The sequence below is a fragment of the Typopeltis vanoorti genome, chromosome 10, assembly GCF_054136105.1.
Source record: "Typopeltis vanoorti isolate ZY-2024b chromosome 10, IOZ_Tvanoo_1.0, whole genome shotgun sequence".
Taxonomy (NCBI): domain Eukaryota; kingdom Metazoa; phylum Arthropoda; class Arachnida; order Uropygi; family Thelyphonidae; genus Typopeltis; species Typopeltis vanoorti.
Window position 1 is genome coordinate 140,499,488 of NC_143558.1, and position 16,726 is coordinate 140,516,213.

Here is a 16,726-nt window from a genome sequence, read left to right on the forward strand (position 1 = left end):
GTTGTTTATATTCTTTCCACAATGCTTTCTTTTTTTGCAGCTCCTGCTTTATATTGCTAGTTATCCACGTAATCCCTACTAGGTTTATCCTCCTGGTCCTGGGTATGCACTAATGACATTCATTTCATGTAGTTGGTTATGTCATGCCACTGCTCCAAGTTGCCTAAGTTTGTCATCATCACCAGCTTTGTAGTTCTGCATAAATCTTTCTAGACTGAAATTTCCAAATGTTGAGCAACATCCCAGGACAAGACAAGGTCACTTTTCCCTGATCAGAAGTAGAGTTGCTACCACAGTTATAGATAGATCTTCTGATGCTATTATCAGATCCAACACTCTCAAACCCCTGGTACATTCCATCTCCTTCTGTTTCAGGTAATTATCCCTTACAAACTGTATATAAATTCCATTTCTTCCTTCCAATCTATATTACGATGCCTGAAGGTAAGGACATACAAATAAAGATGAGTTCAGTTATTTGGTTACGGCAGTTGTTAGTATCTGGAAAGCAAAAACAGCAATTTGTCCATGTTAAGGAGTAGAGAAATCCCAGAAGTAATCCTGCTTAGCATCATCATAGTGCTATAGGGAACTAGAGTAGCTGGGAGGGATCAAGCTGTAGAAAAAGGAAACATGGTAAATGGAAAGTTTAAATCCAAGGGAAGAGCTAATATTTTCAGTGTATTTCAAGAGAAAGCTGGTTAAAAAAAAATGCTCTGGGATGTTGGAAGAATGATGAGGATTATTTGCTATTTTGGTTTGCAGGTGAACAATTTGCATCAGATCATGACTGATAACAAATGATTCAGTTTCTCTTCATACCAGATCCAAGAAGTTAGGGAAGGGAGCCAGTTTGAGTCATGAACATTAAAGTCTCCTAGCAAGATAATTTCCTAGTTGGGGTAATTAGATTGTACGAAATCAGATCAACTTATCTCTAAAATCAACTTTTAGAGATAAGTTGTTTCCCAAAATGGGTGAGCCAAAGTCTCAATAGTATTCCTAATCTGTTATTGTCCACCCCTAGCAGTGGAATAAAACAAATATCACAGGACAAACATTCGAAATACTAAACAAGTAGTTTTTTGAAGAAAAAAAAAGACTCACTGGTAGTCGACAGCCAGTAACAGATGAACCAATTGTTCAATAATATTATTTCTTACTCGGAAATCTGACAAAGGGATAAAGAATCACAGGTCCAATCAATCCATCTAGACAGAACAGTTAACCTTGGTATCTCTTCTGGGTTTGGATCCCAAGTGAGATTTGGCTGAAGCACCAAATGCTGAATATGTAGTTTGAAATTTAGCTTAAGCATATTGAATTAAATTTTATAAACAAATTTTTTTCAAAAAAAAAAAACTCATTAAAAATTGATAAAAAAATGTAATGAGTGCAAATTTTTTATTCAAATTATTTGTTTATAAAATTTAATTAATTATGCTTCAGCCAAATTGCAGAATGAAGAAGGATTTAAAAAATGTGTAATAATACTTCACATAATCATCTGACCTCATGAACACACACTGATTGGAAAGAAATCAAAGGACACCATAGTGTGAGGAACAAACAGCCATGGTATCCACCTTAATAAGATGTAACGCCTCCTTTCACTACGATGACTGCAGCAATCCTATGGGGTATACATCCAACAAGCATACAATAGCAATCAATAAGAATTTTGGACCATTCTTCCTGTAGGCATGTAATGAGGTCCTGCACTGTTGTGAGACAGACACATCCCTCGACCTCACCAGAAGCTCCAGTTCATCCCACAGATGTTCAATAGAGTTGAGATCAGGGCTCTGTGTAGGCCAGTCAAGTGTGGTGACATTCATACCTACAAACTATGCAATTAAAGCAGCAGCCTTATAATACAGTAAGTATTATAAGGCTGCTGCTTTAATTGCAGTTTGATTGCATTTAATTACATATTATAATAAGTCTTGCTGAAAGATGCATTGTCTAGAATGTTCAGATACCTCTTGGATTTCAATGTTCATGTCACCACAGAGGTCCGAGATCAAACCAGGAAAAACAGAACCATACATCACACCTCCAAATTTCATAGTTGAGATTATGCACTCTGGTAAGAGATGTTTCACCAGGCATCCACCATAACCATACTCATCTATCTGCTCAGTATAGGGTGTAACATGATTCACATTCCATAACACAACTTTCAGTAATGTGGGGCTTGCCTATTGCAGTCCTACCATGGAAACCCATGTTGTGAGCCTCAGTTCTGAATGTTTTTATGCAGATTTGTGTTCCAGTCAATATCCGAAACTCCTCATTCAAAATGTCAGCCAACAAACAAAGGCTTTTACATATTATCCTTCATAGCAACCTATGGTGCCATTCGGTGAGAGAGGTTGTTCGTGCACTGCAGACAGAACTTGCAGTTGTCTTCCTGTTCTTCCATCTCAGTATGGTATCACTGATTGTTGACCCAGGATGGCCCAATCTGTCAACAATTTGCCAAACAGATAAGCCTACAACATAGCATCTTATCACAATGCCTCTTTCAAACTCTGTCAGTTCTCTTCTCACAGCCATTTCACCCCAACACAGTTGCACTGACTTGGGAGCATCATATTTCTCAATTTATACCAGCTACAAACACGACTCATTACACGGAATGATGCATCTTGTCCATGGGGATGTCCATTGACTTCTTTCCAAGTAGAGAGAGAGAGATAGAAAGTTTCAAAAACTGATAAAAAAAATAGTTTCAAAAAAAGAAGCTAATACAATCTTCAGCATCGGAGATGCTGAAGATTGTATTAGCTTCTTTTCTATTAGATTGTATTAGCTTCTTTCCTATTCACCTTTTATTAGCTCCTTTAATTGAGGAGTTTTCATCAGAGATCAGGCAGAAACCTTAAAATAACAAGAATCCTCATTTTTCAGAGAATTGCATTTTTCAATTTAAATTTAGTTATTTTAATAACAGTAATTTTAATTATAAAAGAATCTAAATGTATTCGTTTTGGTATTGTAAAATAAACAGATCAAGTGATATTTCATGCGCTACTTAAGAAACTTGGAAATTTTTTCAAACAGTCATTAAGCTAAGGCAACTTAGATGCCAAGAATTCAAGATTCATGCATTCTCATGAGCTTTTTTTTTTATTCGAAACTATAAATTTCTACATATATATGTATATTCAGCTATGAAATAAGCACGTATCTTTAATATATCCTATTTCTGTTTATTTTACATTACCAAAATGAAGATGTTTAAGATCTTTAATAAAAAGGGAAAATAAAATTTTTCCTTCCCTAAATATAATAACTGTCAAATTTTTAAGCATAGAGCCAAGATGTTCAACTTTGAAATAAGTGACATATTGTAATGGGTGACATTATGGATTTATCCATATTTTATAGCTAAATGTAGAAAAAATACTTGAGTTTTGAAAATTTACCAGAAAGTTCATAAAAACAGAACCTTCTCATAAGCCTTCTAGTAATTTTCTGAAAGTAAGAAAATTTTTCTACATTTTCTACTTTCACTTATTTCCATGTTTTGCTATGAAATAAAGATAAATTTGTGATACTGTCTCTTATAACATAGACGTAAGACAAATGCAAGCTTATCTTAGTTCTATAGTTTAATATTTTATTATATGAGTTTTTTTTATATTATTATATGATAATTAATTTTAATATATATTAATAATTAATATATATTGATTTTATTATATTATATGAACTCACCTAGAGTTCACTTGTGTTGAATTTAACTTGCTGACATAACTTACTTGTAGCAATGAATGAGTGTTTATGTTCACTTCTGCTTGTGATTAACTTGGTCAATTTAAAATCTGGTGTTCTGAAACTTAATGTAATAATAAAAGGCAAATATACGGGTTGTGGATAGAGTTTATGTAGTGCAGATGAGACAACTCCAATTTCAGTCTTGTTCTCATAAGTTTGCTGTAAATTGTCAAACCTTACCTTTCTTTCTACATTTTGCTATAAAACATTGGTGAATATCCATATCCCTCCATTTCTATACAATGAAACTATCCCTTAATTTCATAGAGAACACTGTATTTAAAAAACAATAGTGCACTTATTTCTTCAAATAACAAAAATATTATCAAAATTTATTTTAGATTGTGAAATATAGAGAATAATTATGGAAGTAATCAAAATTAATTTTTCAGCTCTTTTTTTTTTTTTTTTTTTTTGTAGCATATGTTTTTTCACAAATACAGTAAAACCCCGTTTTTACATTCCCGCAATTTACATCATTTTCCATTGGTCCGTCTTAAGGCCTATTCTTACGATATACTGCTTTCCTGTCATTAACAACTTGATGTGGATGTTATTTCCCGTGATTTGCGTTTTTTTCTCGGTTGGCAATACTGATTTTGGAATCGATTTCTGCAGACATCTGTGCATTTCTGTTCCCAGATGGTATTGCTTTCGGCTCTAGTTTCGTTTCCGCCATCATGGTGTACTGCTGCATGCATGCAGGTCACCATGATGGCGACCTGCATGTTTGTGAATTCGTACTGTGATTGAAAAATCATGTAGTGAGCGATACCATGATTTTTCAATCACAGTACGAATTGATATTGCAGAATTTCTGCTACGTAATTTAGCGTGTGAAAGTTGCTTTCAAGTTGCGGTGGTGGATTATCCATGTTAGTAACATGGAGAAAAAAGACAGAAAATGTATTTTGGTAGAAGAAAAGATGGCAATTCTGCGACGTGTAGATTGGCATGCCGGAACACGTGTGCATTTAGCAAAAGACCTTGGACTCTCCGTGTCCACTTTGAACACGATAGTAAAAAACAGGTCAAGCATTGAGCTCAATGAAAAGCAATCTGGTGCTATGTCAAAAAAAAAAAAAAAAAAAAAAAAAGCAAAAACAATCAACAATTAAAGATTTTTTTAAATAGATAAATGTAAGTAATTGTAAATTCATTTATTTTCACTTATTAAATTTTGTAATCTAGCATGTAGACTCACATACTAACAGTAAGTCATCTTTTAGCCTTTTTTTTTAATGTTTTTTTAAATTTTCTGCTATTTACACTTTTTTCCATCAGTACCCTGAAAAGTGTAAAAAAGGGGTTTTACTGTATTTCCAGCTTAAGGAATAAGCAGCTAGCTAGAGCTGAAAGAAAGAAATTTTGAGAAATTGTACTGCTGAATAAGTTAATTTCTTGGCCTTGGAAACCCTTCCATTTGAACAGCCATGCAAAATAAGGGGAGGCTTTTCCAGACTGGTTGCATTTGTTATGATGCATTTAACAGGAATCTTTCTGCTTCAGCCGGCCAAATGTCAAATCCTTCTACTGATTTGGCTGAAGCCAAATATCTGAAAAACACACCAAATCAGCCAAATACTGAAACAAAACCAAATATTCGACACATCTATTTTAAACGGGCAACACCATTTTCTTTCTGATTTAAGCCAATATTACGGGCGGCATTCATTGTTTGTGTTCACTGAAAATAAGACGTGACTTGAGAGTGTGCTTGCTCTGATTCTATTGTATGAAATGTCTCTTTGATGTTCCTCTAGCAGTAGAAGGATTTACTTCTCAGTCTGGCCATAGTATGGCCTCCCACAATTGCATATTATTTTATATACACTGGGGAACTGAAGATTGTTATGAGCTTGTTTTGGTCGACTTAGAACTGACCTTAGTTTTGGAAGAGCTGAAAAACACATTTTCAGCTCTTCCAAAGAGGAAGAGCTGAAAATGGGGTTGTTAGGGATCTCCATGTTGTTTCGAGGGTACTGGTATAGTTGCCTCTTAATGTTTTTGGAAGAGTATCCATTATTTAAGAAAGTTCTTTCTAGATATTTTAGTTCATTTTTTAGTTCTTCATCAGACAATACTGAGCGAGCACGGTGAGCCAATGTGGAAATGATACCTAACTTTTGTGCGGGATAGTGTTGCGAGGATGCATGTAGGTATCTATTAATGTGTGTTGATTTCCTGAAGATTGAGATCCTTAAAGAATCAGACATCTTAGTAAGCTTCATGTCTAGAAATGAAAGGGAACCATTTTCTTCAATTTTGATGATAAATTTTATGTCTTGGTGGAAGTTGTTTAAATGATTTAGGAAGACGTGAAGATTCCCTACACCATGCTTCCAAATAAAGAATACATCGTCCACATAACGGACCCATGTTCTAGGTTTTAATGTTGCTTTAGAGATGGCTTTTTCCTCGAAATCCTCAAAGAAAATGTTGGCCAGTATTGGAGACAGGGTCTATCCATAGCTAGTCCTTTGTTCTGTTTATAAATTTTCTCTTCGAACTTAAAATATCCCAGACTAATACAGTGTGAGAGGAGAACAAAAATCTTTTTAGAGATCTTGTTTTTTAAATGCTGAGAACATCTTGCGTTGGAACATTTGTAAAAAGTGCCACAACAAAGCTCGCCATAATATCGGAATTCTTCAGGCTTTATATCTTTGATTTTAGAAGCGAAGTCCGTTGAATTTTTAATGTAAGAGGAAGATTTTCCTACTAAACCTTTTAAGGAGGATGCTATATTTTGATAATTTATATGTCGGTGAATCAATACTATCAACTATTGGCCTGAGTGGACAATTTGCTTTATGCACCTTTGGAAGGCCATATAATCTTGGAATAAGTGGATGTAAGGACCAAAGAGAAAGACGTGCGTTTCTTGGAAGTTCCACTGTCGTCTTAAGGAGATTGTTTGTTCGATTATTTATCTTTCTTGTTGGGACTCGGTCTAGTTCGGAGTAGTTATCTGATTCTAGTAACGTCAGGATATTTTCATGAAAAACTGTTTTATCTAGTACAACCGTTGCATTGCCCTTGTCTGCTTGGAGGATAATAATATCTCTATTCCTTTTAAGTTTTTTGACAGCTAGTCTTTCACCAGGAGAAATGTTGTCGACTGGTGGGTTTGCATTGTTAATCGCAAATATTGCCTCCATATGAAGTAAATTTGTGTCTGCTGTAGGAAGCAGTGAACTTGCTTTTTCTATCTTAGTAAGAAACAATTCTCTAGGGATGGATTTTGTCAAAGGAACAAAATTAAGACCTTTTGAGAGAATATGCTCTTCTTCTGGACTAAGGGTGTAAGATGATTTGTTTATTACTAATTTTTAAGGCCTTCATGATGCTTATTAGGTGTGAATCATTCTTGTGTTAATCTGAGTGAATTAAATTTCCTAATTAGCTTAGATTTATTGATTTCCTGAGTTCTTGAATCCTGGCACATGCTTATCTGTTTTATGGTGTTCCACGACATCAGATCTAAAAATACCACTAAGCGATTTTCCAAAGTGAGTTTTTTTTCTAAAGAGATAGGCTAAGTTCTGTTTCGTGTCACTGATTCGTTCTGATAAAAGATCTAATTTCGTTTTTTGGTAAATTCTATGTGCCTTTGCTGATGTGATGATTTCAGAATGATTGAAAAGAACTTACAGTGGTTTAAAAAGACAAAAAAACTTTAATTAAAACACAACTCTCTGTGTGTGTGTGTGTGTGTGTGAGAGAGAGAGAGAGAGAGAGAGAGCGAAACACCATCACAGAAATTTTATATAAATCAATGGCAGGAAAAACAGATGAATGCACAAACAGGATCTAATGTAGATCAGGATGTAAGGTATAAAAAAAAATGCACTTTCAAACTCACTTTCAAGTTTCCTGTGCTGGAAATTGACATTTATAAATATTAAAAAAATAAATAAATAAAAAGAATATTCTAATAAGATTTCATTCTACAAAGAATGCAAGTAGGCAGCACTCTTAATTACATTTTTGGAAATGAGTTAGCAGTTAGTGTTCATCCCATCTCTGTAATCTAGGATTTTTATCTTCTGGAAGAAGGTTGGTTTTTACAACAGAAGAGTAAAATACAAATAAATACAAGTTATGGTTAGAATGACTGCTTCATATCAAGAGAATGTACTCAAATGTCATGAAAATCAAGCTTAAATAACAAACAAAAAATTCTAGAACCTGGCTTGAAAATATCTAGAAAAAGTTACTTGCATGAATAGAAATGAACATATTATGGTCTTTCTTCTGCAGACATCTGAAAGGCACAGTGAGGCTAAATAGGCATTTAAATGTATTTAATCTAAATTAATACATACAGTACATGTACTACCATACATACAAACATATAAATCAACCATGGAAAAAACACACAACAAAGGTGAGACAAAATAAAATATACCAGTATATATTTAAGATCACATAAAAAGTTATAATAGAGTAAAATAAAATAAGTTACGTAATAAATGAAGACATGAATTGATATAAACAAGGATCAGAGCATGTGAAAGAAAAACATATACATAAAAATTACACAGTACATACACTTCATCAAATTCCTGACATGTACCATCAAGACATGTCAAGGATAGTATGACAGTATGCATGCAAAATTTACACCATTACAGGCTTTCTATGCACAATTTTCATGCAAATTCATCTGTTAGGGCACCAGGACCATCTGATCTTGTATTCCATCCTCAAAGATGCCGCTTACTGTATCAATCCACCTAAATCTTGTTCTTTCTCTGGTCTCTTTCCTGCCATTCTGCCTTTTCTCACATTCTATTTAAGTGACTATACTATCTCAGATTAGGTTTACTCACACATTCATGAATAATAATGTCACGTTCCTTACCAACATGCTCATTTGTAATATCGTTCTGATGTTGATACCATCTGTTCACCTTCATAATTTTTCTCAGAACTCTAATATCAGTCGTCTCCAGTCACTAAATCAAATGTTTTATCCTAACCCAATTCTCCAATCCATAAGTTAAAACTGGTTTGAATACTGTCTCATAGAGCTAGTTCTGTTTTGACTCTCTTACTGCTTAGAAATTTATTCAAATCAAATGTTTTATCCTAACCCAATTCTCCAATCCATAAGTTAAAACTGGTTTGAATACTGTCTCATAGAGCTAGTTCTGTTTTGACTCTCTTACTGCTTAGAAATTTATTCATTTGACTGCCTATAATACCAGCTTTACTAATTCTGTTGTCTATTCCATATTTAATCTGCAGTCTTCACTGAAAATTGTGTGTAAATAACTGAAATGTTTTACACGTTATATAAGTTCCACATTCAGAATGCAGTTGATGTTTTTCATGTTGCTGCATATTTGAAGTATCATTCAATTGTTCGTTTTCATATTAATTTATTATAATAACTATTCAACTTACGCAATCCTGCAGATTCACACTGAATTTATTTAGATGTATAACATCATCTGCATAAAGTAAAGAGATGACACTGACATCTTGAATTCTAATATCAAGTTAATGCCACTTGCTTTCATGTGACCCACACAGCTGATATATAACAGTGAAGACTGTGTACTGCTCAATAAAATGTACCATTTACACAACATACCTGAAGCATTTTGAACAGCTTTTTGTTATACTCTCATGATTATATGAAATGAACTTTTCCTGACAAGATCTGTTTGACCTGAACTAAGCTAATCCTCCAAGTTTCCCCTCCACAATTTTTCCTATTTTTTTTTTTTTCAATTATACTGGCATAACTAAACACTCAGTATAGAAATTCCTCTAATTTTACATTTAGTTGTTGTTTTTTTAAATAAATAAATGTAAGTGTGGGACAACTGGAACTTAGCATTTATTGGCCCAAGTGATTTTTTATCACTACTTAAATATAGTATCATGACAGCATTTGTGTCCACTGTGCATGTGGCAAAAAAATAGAGAGAGAATGGAATGTGGCAAGTATCTGCTGAGAAAGCCAATGACATGTTCAGCTCCCCATCAGATATGATGGGATATGACACACTTTGTAATTTGATATGCTCTATTGCAAACCACTGTTATAATTGCATTGTCATCTGATTTAATTTTGGTCCATCCAAGACTTTTCTTTTTTGGAACCTGCCCCCAGATAGAAAAATCTGCTAATAACTATCACACAGCTAATATTTTACTCAACTCGCTATTATGCAATCCCATATACACCAATTTAAATTCCGAATAATTCTACTATCAATCCTATCCTGGTTCATATTCCTTACTAAAGGGTTGGCATCTCAAATTAATCAACTGTGAGATGCGGTGATTAATTCATTCAATCCAATACCCTTGGAGGGTAATGGATGGCAATGCTGTAGCCAATGAAGTTCTAACTGAGGCTCGGCTATTGCTGTTACCCTCCTGCCATGATCAGAGCTTTAATAGCTCAATAACACCTTATCCCTACACTGTCCTCTACAGATAACGGGGAAGATAAAAAGCATTCTTGCTTCACCCCATTAAACCAGTCCTTATAAGGACTATTCCTCACTATACACTATGACCTTAACCATAACTCCAGATTCTCAAACAGACTGGATTATAATTGAAGCCTTAATTTCTCCATTCCCTGAGTAGTGGAACAATTTTAATATCCTGCCACCATTTTGGGAATTTTCCCTACTTCGAGACTCTTCCACTAGTTTATCCTCAGTGAAGAAATGCTCATTAAATACTTCATTATATCCTCCACAGCAGTTAACTATTTTCAACAACTAATGAATGACATGCTTTCTTTCACTGGTAGTATATTGAAAGAACTCTAGAATCTTTCTTGGACTGAACAACTAAGTTTTTATTTATTATTTAATAACTCATTTTTCACACCCACATAACAGGATATACTGGACAACCTATAACACATCAGTGCCATGTTTGAGCAAGTGGGTAAGAAGGAAAAAGGACTACTAAAGTGTTTCAAGAAGAGCTGGAGATAGCATCATGAGTCCTTGACTTAAAATGTATGCAACATACAACCTCATACTTAAGTTGGCCATCTTATTAACTGGTCTACCTAATATGACTTTACTCCTGCTCCCCATAGAGTGGTGTTAATTCTTCCATCAAGGCATATTATTTAATAAATACTTTCACTCAGGCTATTGCTGCTACTGAGGATGAGAAAAAAACCTTCAAATACTTTCATAAGAAATGTAATATCTTTATAGTACAAAGAATGTAGATGCAGCAAGGAGTGAGGTGATAGCAGAGTGTGCGTATGGAGTCTGGAAGAAGCAGTTGAACATATCATCAACCTCATGTAAAGTTGCTGAATAGAGCTGGCCTAGTTGGCCAGCTCTATTCAGTGTGTGTGTGTGTGAGTATATCCACTCTATTCAATGGTTAGTGTATCCACTCTCCAGCCAAGAGACTGCAGGTTCAAATCCTGCAAGGGGCATGGATGTTGGTGATTGTCCTAACTTGAAAAGGGCATCCACTTCTAGAGAGCCTTCACTCTCAAAATCCAGTGAGGTACGAGAATGAACATATGGTAACAGCAAACATAACATGAGAATAACTCATCATCATCATCATCAAATTCCTGCCATGTACCCTCAAGGGATAATAAAAAACATGAAAAAAATTACATCATTATTAATTTCCTATCTACAATTTTCCTCCAAATCAGTCTGTTACTTGTCAACACTCCAATATTATCAGCTCTTATATTTCTATCGTCTAAAGCACTTTGTACCGTATCAATCAACCTATATCTTGGTCTTCCTCTGGGTTGTTTTGCTGCCAACCTGGCAGAGAACACTTGTTTTGCTAATCTTTCCTCGCCCATTCTGTTTAAGTGACCATACCACCTGAGATTAGCTCTGCTAACGCATTCCTGGATGCTGACAATGTCAAGTTCTTTCCTAATATCCTCGTTTTTAATATGATACTGCCATTGATGCCACCTGTTCATGCCTATAATCTTTCTCAGGACTGTCATATCTGAAGTCTCTAGTCTTTGGTCAAGGTTTTACTTCTGACCCAGCTCTCAGATCCATAAGTTAAAACTGGTTTGAACACTGTCTTGTATACAGCTAATTTAGTGTTGCAACTAATTTTTCTCTTATTCCATATGAATTTATTCAATTGACTTCCCACCATACCAGCTTTGCTGATTCTGTTGTCTATTTCTATATTTAATTTACCATCTTCAGTAAAAATCGTGCCTAAATAGCTGAAATGTTTTACTTGTTCCACAGGTTCTCCATTCACAACACAGTTGACATTTTCAATGATTCTGCCTATTTTCATTGTCTTTGTCTTTTTATTGCTGACCTTCATACCATATCTATTACAAGAGCTATTCAATTTAGTCAGAGAATCTTGCAGACTTGTAGCGGATTTATTTAGAAGTATAACATCATCCGCATAAAGCAAAGAGCTGACATTAACATCTCCAATTTCGATATCATGTTTAATAGCACTTTCTTTCATAATGCGATCCATATAGATAATGATTAACAGAGGGGATAATGTACATCCTTGTCTCACACCAGATTTAACATTAAACCATCTTCCTGTACTTCCTTCAATTCTAACTGCTGACTTACAACTCAAATAAAGACTAAGTATTGCTTGATATAATGCCCCATTGACACCATATAACTGCAGCGTATTGAATAGCTTCTCTCTTGGCACCTTGTCATATGCCTTTTCCAGATCGATAAAACTTAAATACAGATCTTTGTTATATTCCCATGCTTTCTCGACTATTTGTCGTAAAGTGAAGATCTGATCCTGACAGCCTCTATTTGGCCTGAATCCAGCTTGTTCTTCACCAAGCTTTTCTTCCACAATTCTTCTCAACCGTTTCTCAAGTATACTTGCATAGATCTTGCCAGGAACACTCAGTAGGGAAATACCTCTGTAATTCTCACATGCAGTTTTATTTCCCTTTTTATATATGGGTACTATGAGAGCTCTACTCCAATCATCGGGAATTCGTCCCTCTGTCCAGGCTTTCTGAACTATGCAGTGCAGCCACTGTAATACTCTTAAACCACCATACTTCAGCATTTCTGGTCGAATATCATCTACTCCTGCTGCCTTTCCACATTTCAAGCCTTTGATGGCTTTTTCTACTTCAAGTATGGATATGTATTCCTGACTGCATGCCTGGTCAGTGTTTTTTTACCACTGTGCTGTCATCACTGCTTGTTTCATTTAGCAGTTTTTCAAAGTAATTACTCCATACTTCAAGGATATCTTTTTCTCCCGTTTTCATGTCACCTTTATCATCTCTAATTCCTTTTATAGCACTCTTTCCTCCATTCTTAAGCTTCTTCAACAACCTCAAGAATATTTTGCCACCTTCTTGATATTTATTTAATATATTCTTGCCAAAGTCCTCCAATGACTTTTGTTTAGCTAGTTTTACAGTGTTTAGCATTCTTGCATTTGTCTCTGTATTCTCTAAGAGCACAAGCTGACTTATTTTACAGGAACTTTTGGTATGCTTTCTTCTTTTCCTTCACTGCCTCTTTAACCTCCTGTGTCCACCAGGGAGTTCTGATTTTTTTATCCTTACCAACAACCTCACCACCTCTGTTAATAAATTAATAAGGCAATCAGCTGTTTGAGAAAATGGATCCTAACATGGCGAGATTTAGCAAAGTAGACAGAATGGTGAATTCTGCAATTGCTTCCTACAGAGAAATTTGTGTAGAAACGAAAAGGCAAAAAAGTTGAATGTAATGTACAAATTTTTAAAAGAGCCCAGTAATGCTCTCACCTATCCTTCCTGCTCTAAAGGATATAAGCAAGTTATACACATGGTGAATTATCCTCAGAATGCTTTGTTGCAATTCATGAATTTGAAGATTTTATTGATCATTTAGTCTCCTCTGGTGAATCATCTAATTAAAAGAAGCAGCTTGAAGAATTATTTTTGCTTCATGTGTTGCCAGCTGATTATTCTACTGGCAAATGCACAGAAGTCCACACTTGATTAATTATCACAGGACTGTATACAGTAATTTTATGTTAGAATTTACACATTCAGACCTACATGACAAAAAGGCATACATTAATATACAGACATACGTGCTTTAGAATTCAGACACATTAAATGTTTGAATATATCTTTATGGTTCATAGTGTGATTTTCGATGTGCAGTCTTTTCAACTTATGATGAGGTCATCAGAATGGAATCCCATCAAGAGTCAAGGAATGACAATATTCCTTGAGAAAATAGCATGAGAAAGTCTTACAGAAGACAGAGGTAAATAGAATAAAAGAGAACAATGATACCATGACACAGAAAGTTGATTGCTTAGTAAGTCTGAAACTGGACTGTGACTGGATGTTGACCAGCAGCATGAAAGTGAAGGAATGATGGAAGCCAGTTCAACAGAACAGTATCCATGAAAATAGGAAGAAGACAGAAACAAATCTATGAACCAGACCCTTTTCTAGAAAACTAAACATTTTTAGAGAAGTTTTTGATTTACCACTCCAAATATCTCGTATAGAATTAGCAGTGGTACAAGTGTGATGTCACTTTTGAACAGAAAAGGATTTCAGTTTAAGGCTAAGGAAATGCTAGAGACAAATTAGAACTGAGAAGAAAAATATTATTTTGTCTGGAGATCAGAGTATTATCTGATCTTGTCTGGTGATTTGTGTATTACTGACAGTCAGGGTAAGTGAGTAATTTGTCTTGAAGTGAAAATCTGATTCTGACAATGTCTATTTGGCCTGAACCCAGCTTGTTTCCTCTCCATGTTTCCCATTTCACAATTTTTCTGTCTTATCTCAAGTATGCTTGCATAAATCTTACCAAGAATTCAGTAGCAAATTTCTTCTGTAACTCTCACATTCAGTTTTATTTCCCTTTTTATAGATGGGCATTATGAGAGCTCTACTCCAATCACATCTGGAATACAACCTTGAACCAGGCCTTCTGAATTATTCAGTGTAGCCACTGAAAAACTTTCGTATCTTGGTATTTGCATCTATTTCAGCTGCCTTCCCAACATTTCAGGTTTTTGAACAGTCAGAAGTACCTACAAGTATAGATATGTATTCCTGACTGCATTCCACTTTTCCACTACTGTGCTGTCACTGCTCATTTCATTTAACAATCTTTCAGAGTAATTAATCAAGACATCCAGAATATCTTTACCTTCAGTTTTCATATTCACCTTTATCATCTCTGATTCCTTTTACATACTGTGTTACATTATTTCCTCCGTGGTGCAATTGGAAGAATAAAAGTGCACTGCACCATTCAAATGGAAAAGGCCTGAATTCAATTCTCATCGTGACAAGAGGAAATCTTAATATGATTTTTTTCAATTGAAGGCGAGTTAGTTGATCTCATATGGAGGTAGCAGGGTTTTTTCCTCCCAGAAACTCATGTTTTTCATCCTATATACAGGCAAAGTGACCATTACAAAACACACGATTTATAGACCAAAAATACTAACGGACAATAGGTGGCATTGGTGGTAATTGTGTGTAGTGGAAGAATTAAGCAGTATGGAGAGATGGCATGATGTTCATAGTGTAGTGGAATGCCTTCCCACAACAAGTCTTTGGACTCCTAGGAGGTGTCACATAATAATAATAATAATAATAATATATATATATATATACAGGGTGTTCGGGATAAATTTGACATATTTATAATTAATTATATTTTTCCGTAAGTTACATGTATTAACACACACTTCTCTTCATTTAAAAGTTTGGACCCTTCTTCATTCATATACAAGATGTCAGAAAGGATGGATAGCTGGAACCCACCTGAATCATGGAAGAGAATAACTTGTATCATGATGATTCGTGCCCGCCATCAAAATAAGGATATTACGACTGCTGCCCAATGCTCCCTGAATACAGTAAAAACAATCAGGCATGAACTAGAGACTTGCAATGGTGACTACGAGGATGTAGCAAGAAGAAAGATCCCTAGCAGACGATCTGATTGCGTTCGTACAGCAGAATTCCTCGCAAATCTGCAGGAACAGGTGTTGAAGAACCCTGGCATTGGAATTCGGGCTTTGTTCGTGGAGTTGCTAACTGTAGTCAAGCCCTGGATAACAAGGGTAGCCAATGGTAGGCCGTATGTATGGCAGCAGGATTCGGCCCCTTGCCACACCTCTGGGAAAAGTCAAAAATGGTTGTCTGAAAATTTCTACGACTTCACCAGTCCAAATGTTTGGCCTCCAAACTCCCCAGACCTTAACCCCATGGATTATTTTGTATGGGGCGCAGTTGAAAAAGACACCAATCGCACTTCCAGTAATACAAAAGCCCAGTTAATGGATAAAATTAAAACAGTTTTTGCGGCCCTTCCCAGGGAGACTGTAGCATCAGCTTGTTCGAGGTTCCGAAGCAGAATTGAAGCTGTGATCGATGCTAATGGTGGTTATTTTGAGTAAATCTTGTTGATAGTATTGTAATTAACTCTGCCTGTAATGTTTTTTTGTCAATTCATTAAATTTAATAGATACAAAGAAGATTTTCTTTTTCCTTACGAAACTGTCAAATTTATCCCGAACACCCTGTATATATATATATATATAAAAAACTAACAATGAATTTTCCATTATAATTTAAAAACTTACCTCAAAGCAAATGTTACATAAGCAACATTTTTCAATACAGAATCAGCATCTGAAAAATAATAAACTGATGAATTTAAATAAGCAATATAGGTTAACATAACTATCAATAATCAAAGGGACTAATAAAACAATACAAATCAGAAAGAAGTAATCCATCAATGTTATTTAAATCAAGCATAATGATATTAAAAATGTAAAAGTAAAAAAAAACAAGCAGAGTATTCTCAAACAGAATTCAATAAACTGTGGCATAACAAATCATGTGATGAAATAGCATAACACATTAATAAAAATAATGCACTGTTTAAGATTGACTTTTCTTGTCATAAACACTACC

At 34.9% G+C, this 16,726-nt stretch overlaps 1 protein-coding gene across 1 annotated transcript in view; it reads right to left on the reverse strand.

The window, feature by feature from the left end:
• LOC150102839 (RNA-binding protein 28) overlaps window positions 1-16,726 on the reverse strand; it is a 230,136-nt gene that overhangs the window by 210,757 nt on the left and 2,653 nt on the right. Inside the window, exon 2 of the mRNA XM_090399233.1 lies at window positions 16,390-16,438. Within this exon, the coding sequence (XP_090255359.1) occupies window positions 16,390-16,438 (49 nt within the window). The remainder of the gene's footprint in view (window positions 1-16,389; window positions 16,439-16,726) is intronic.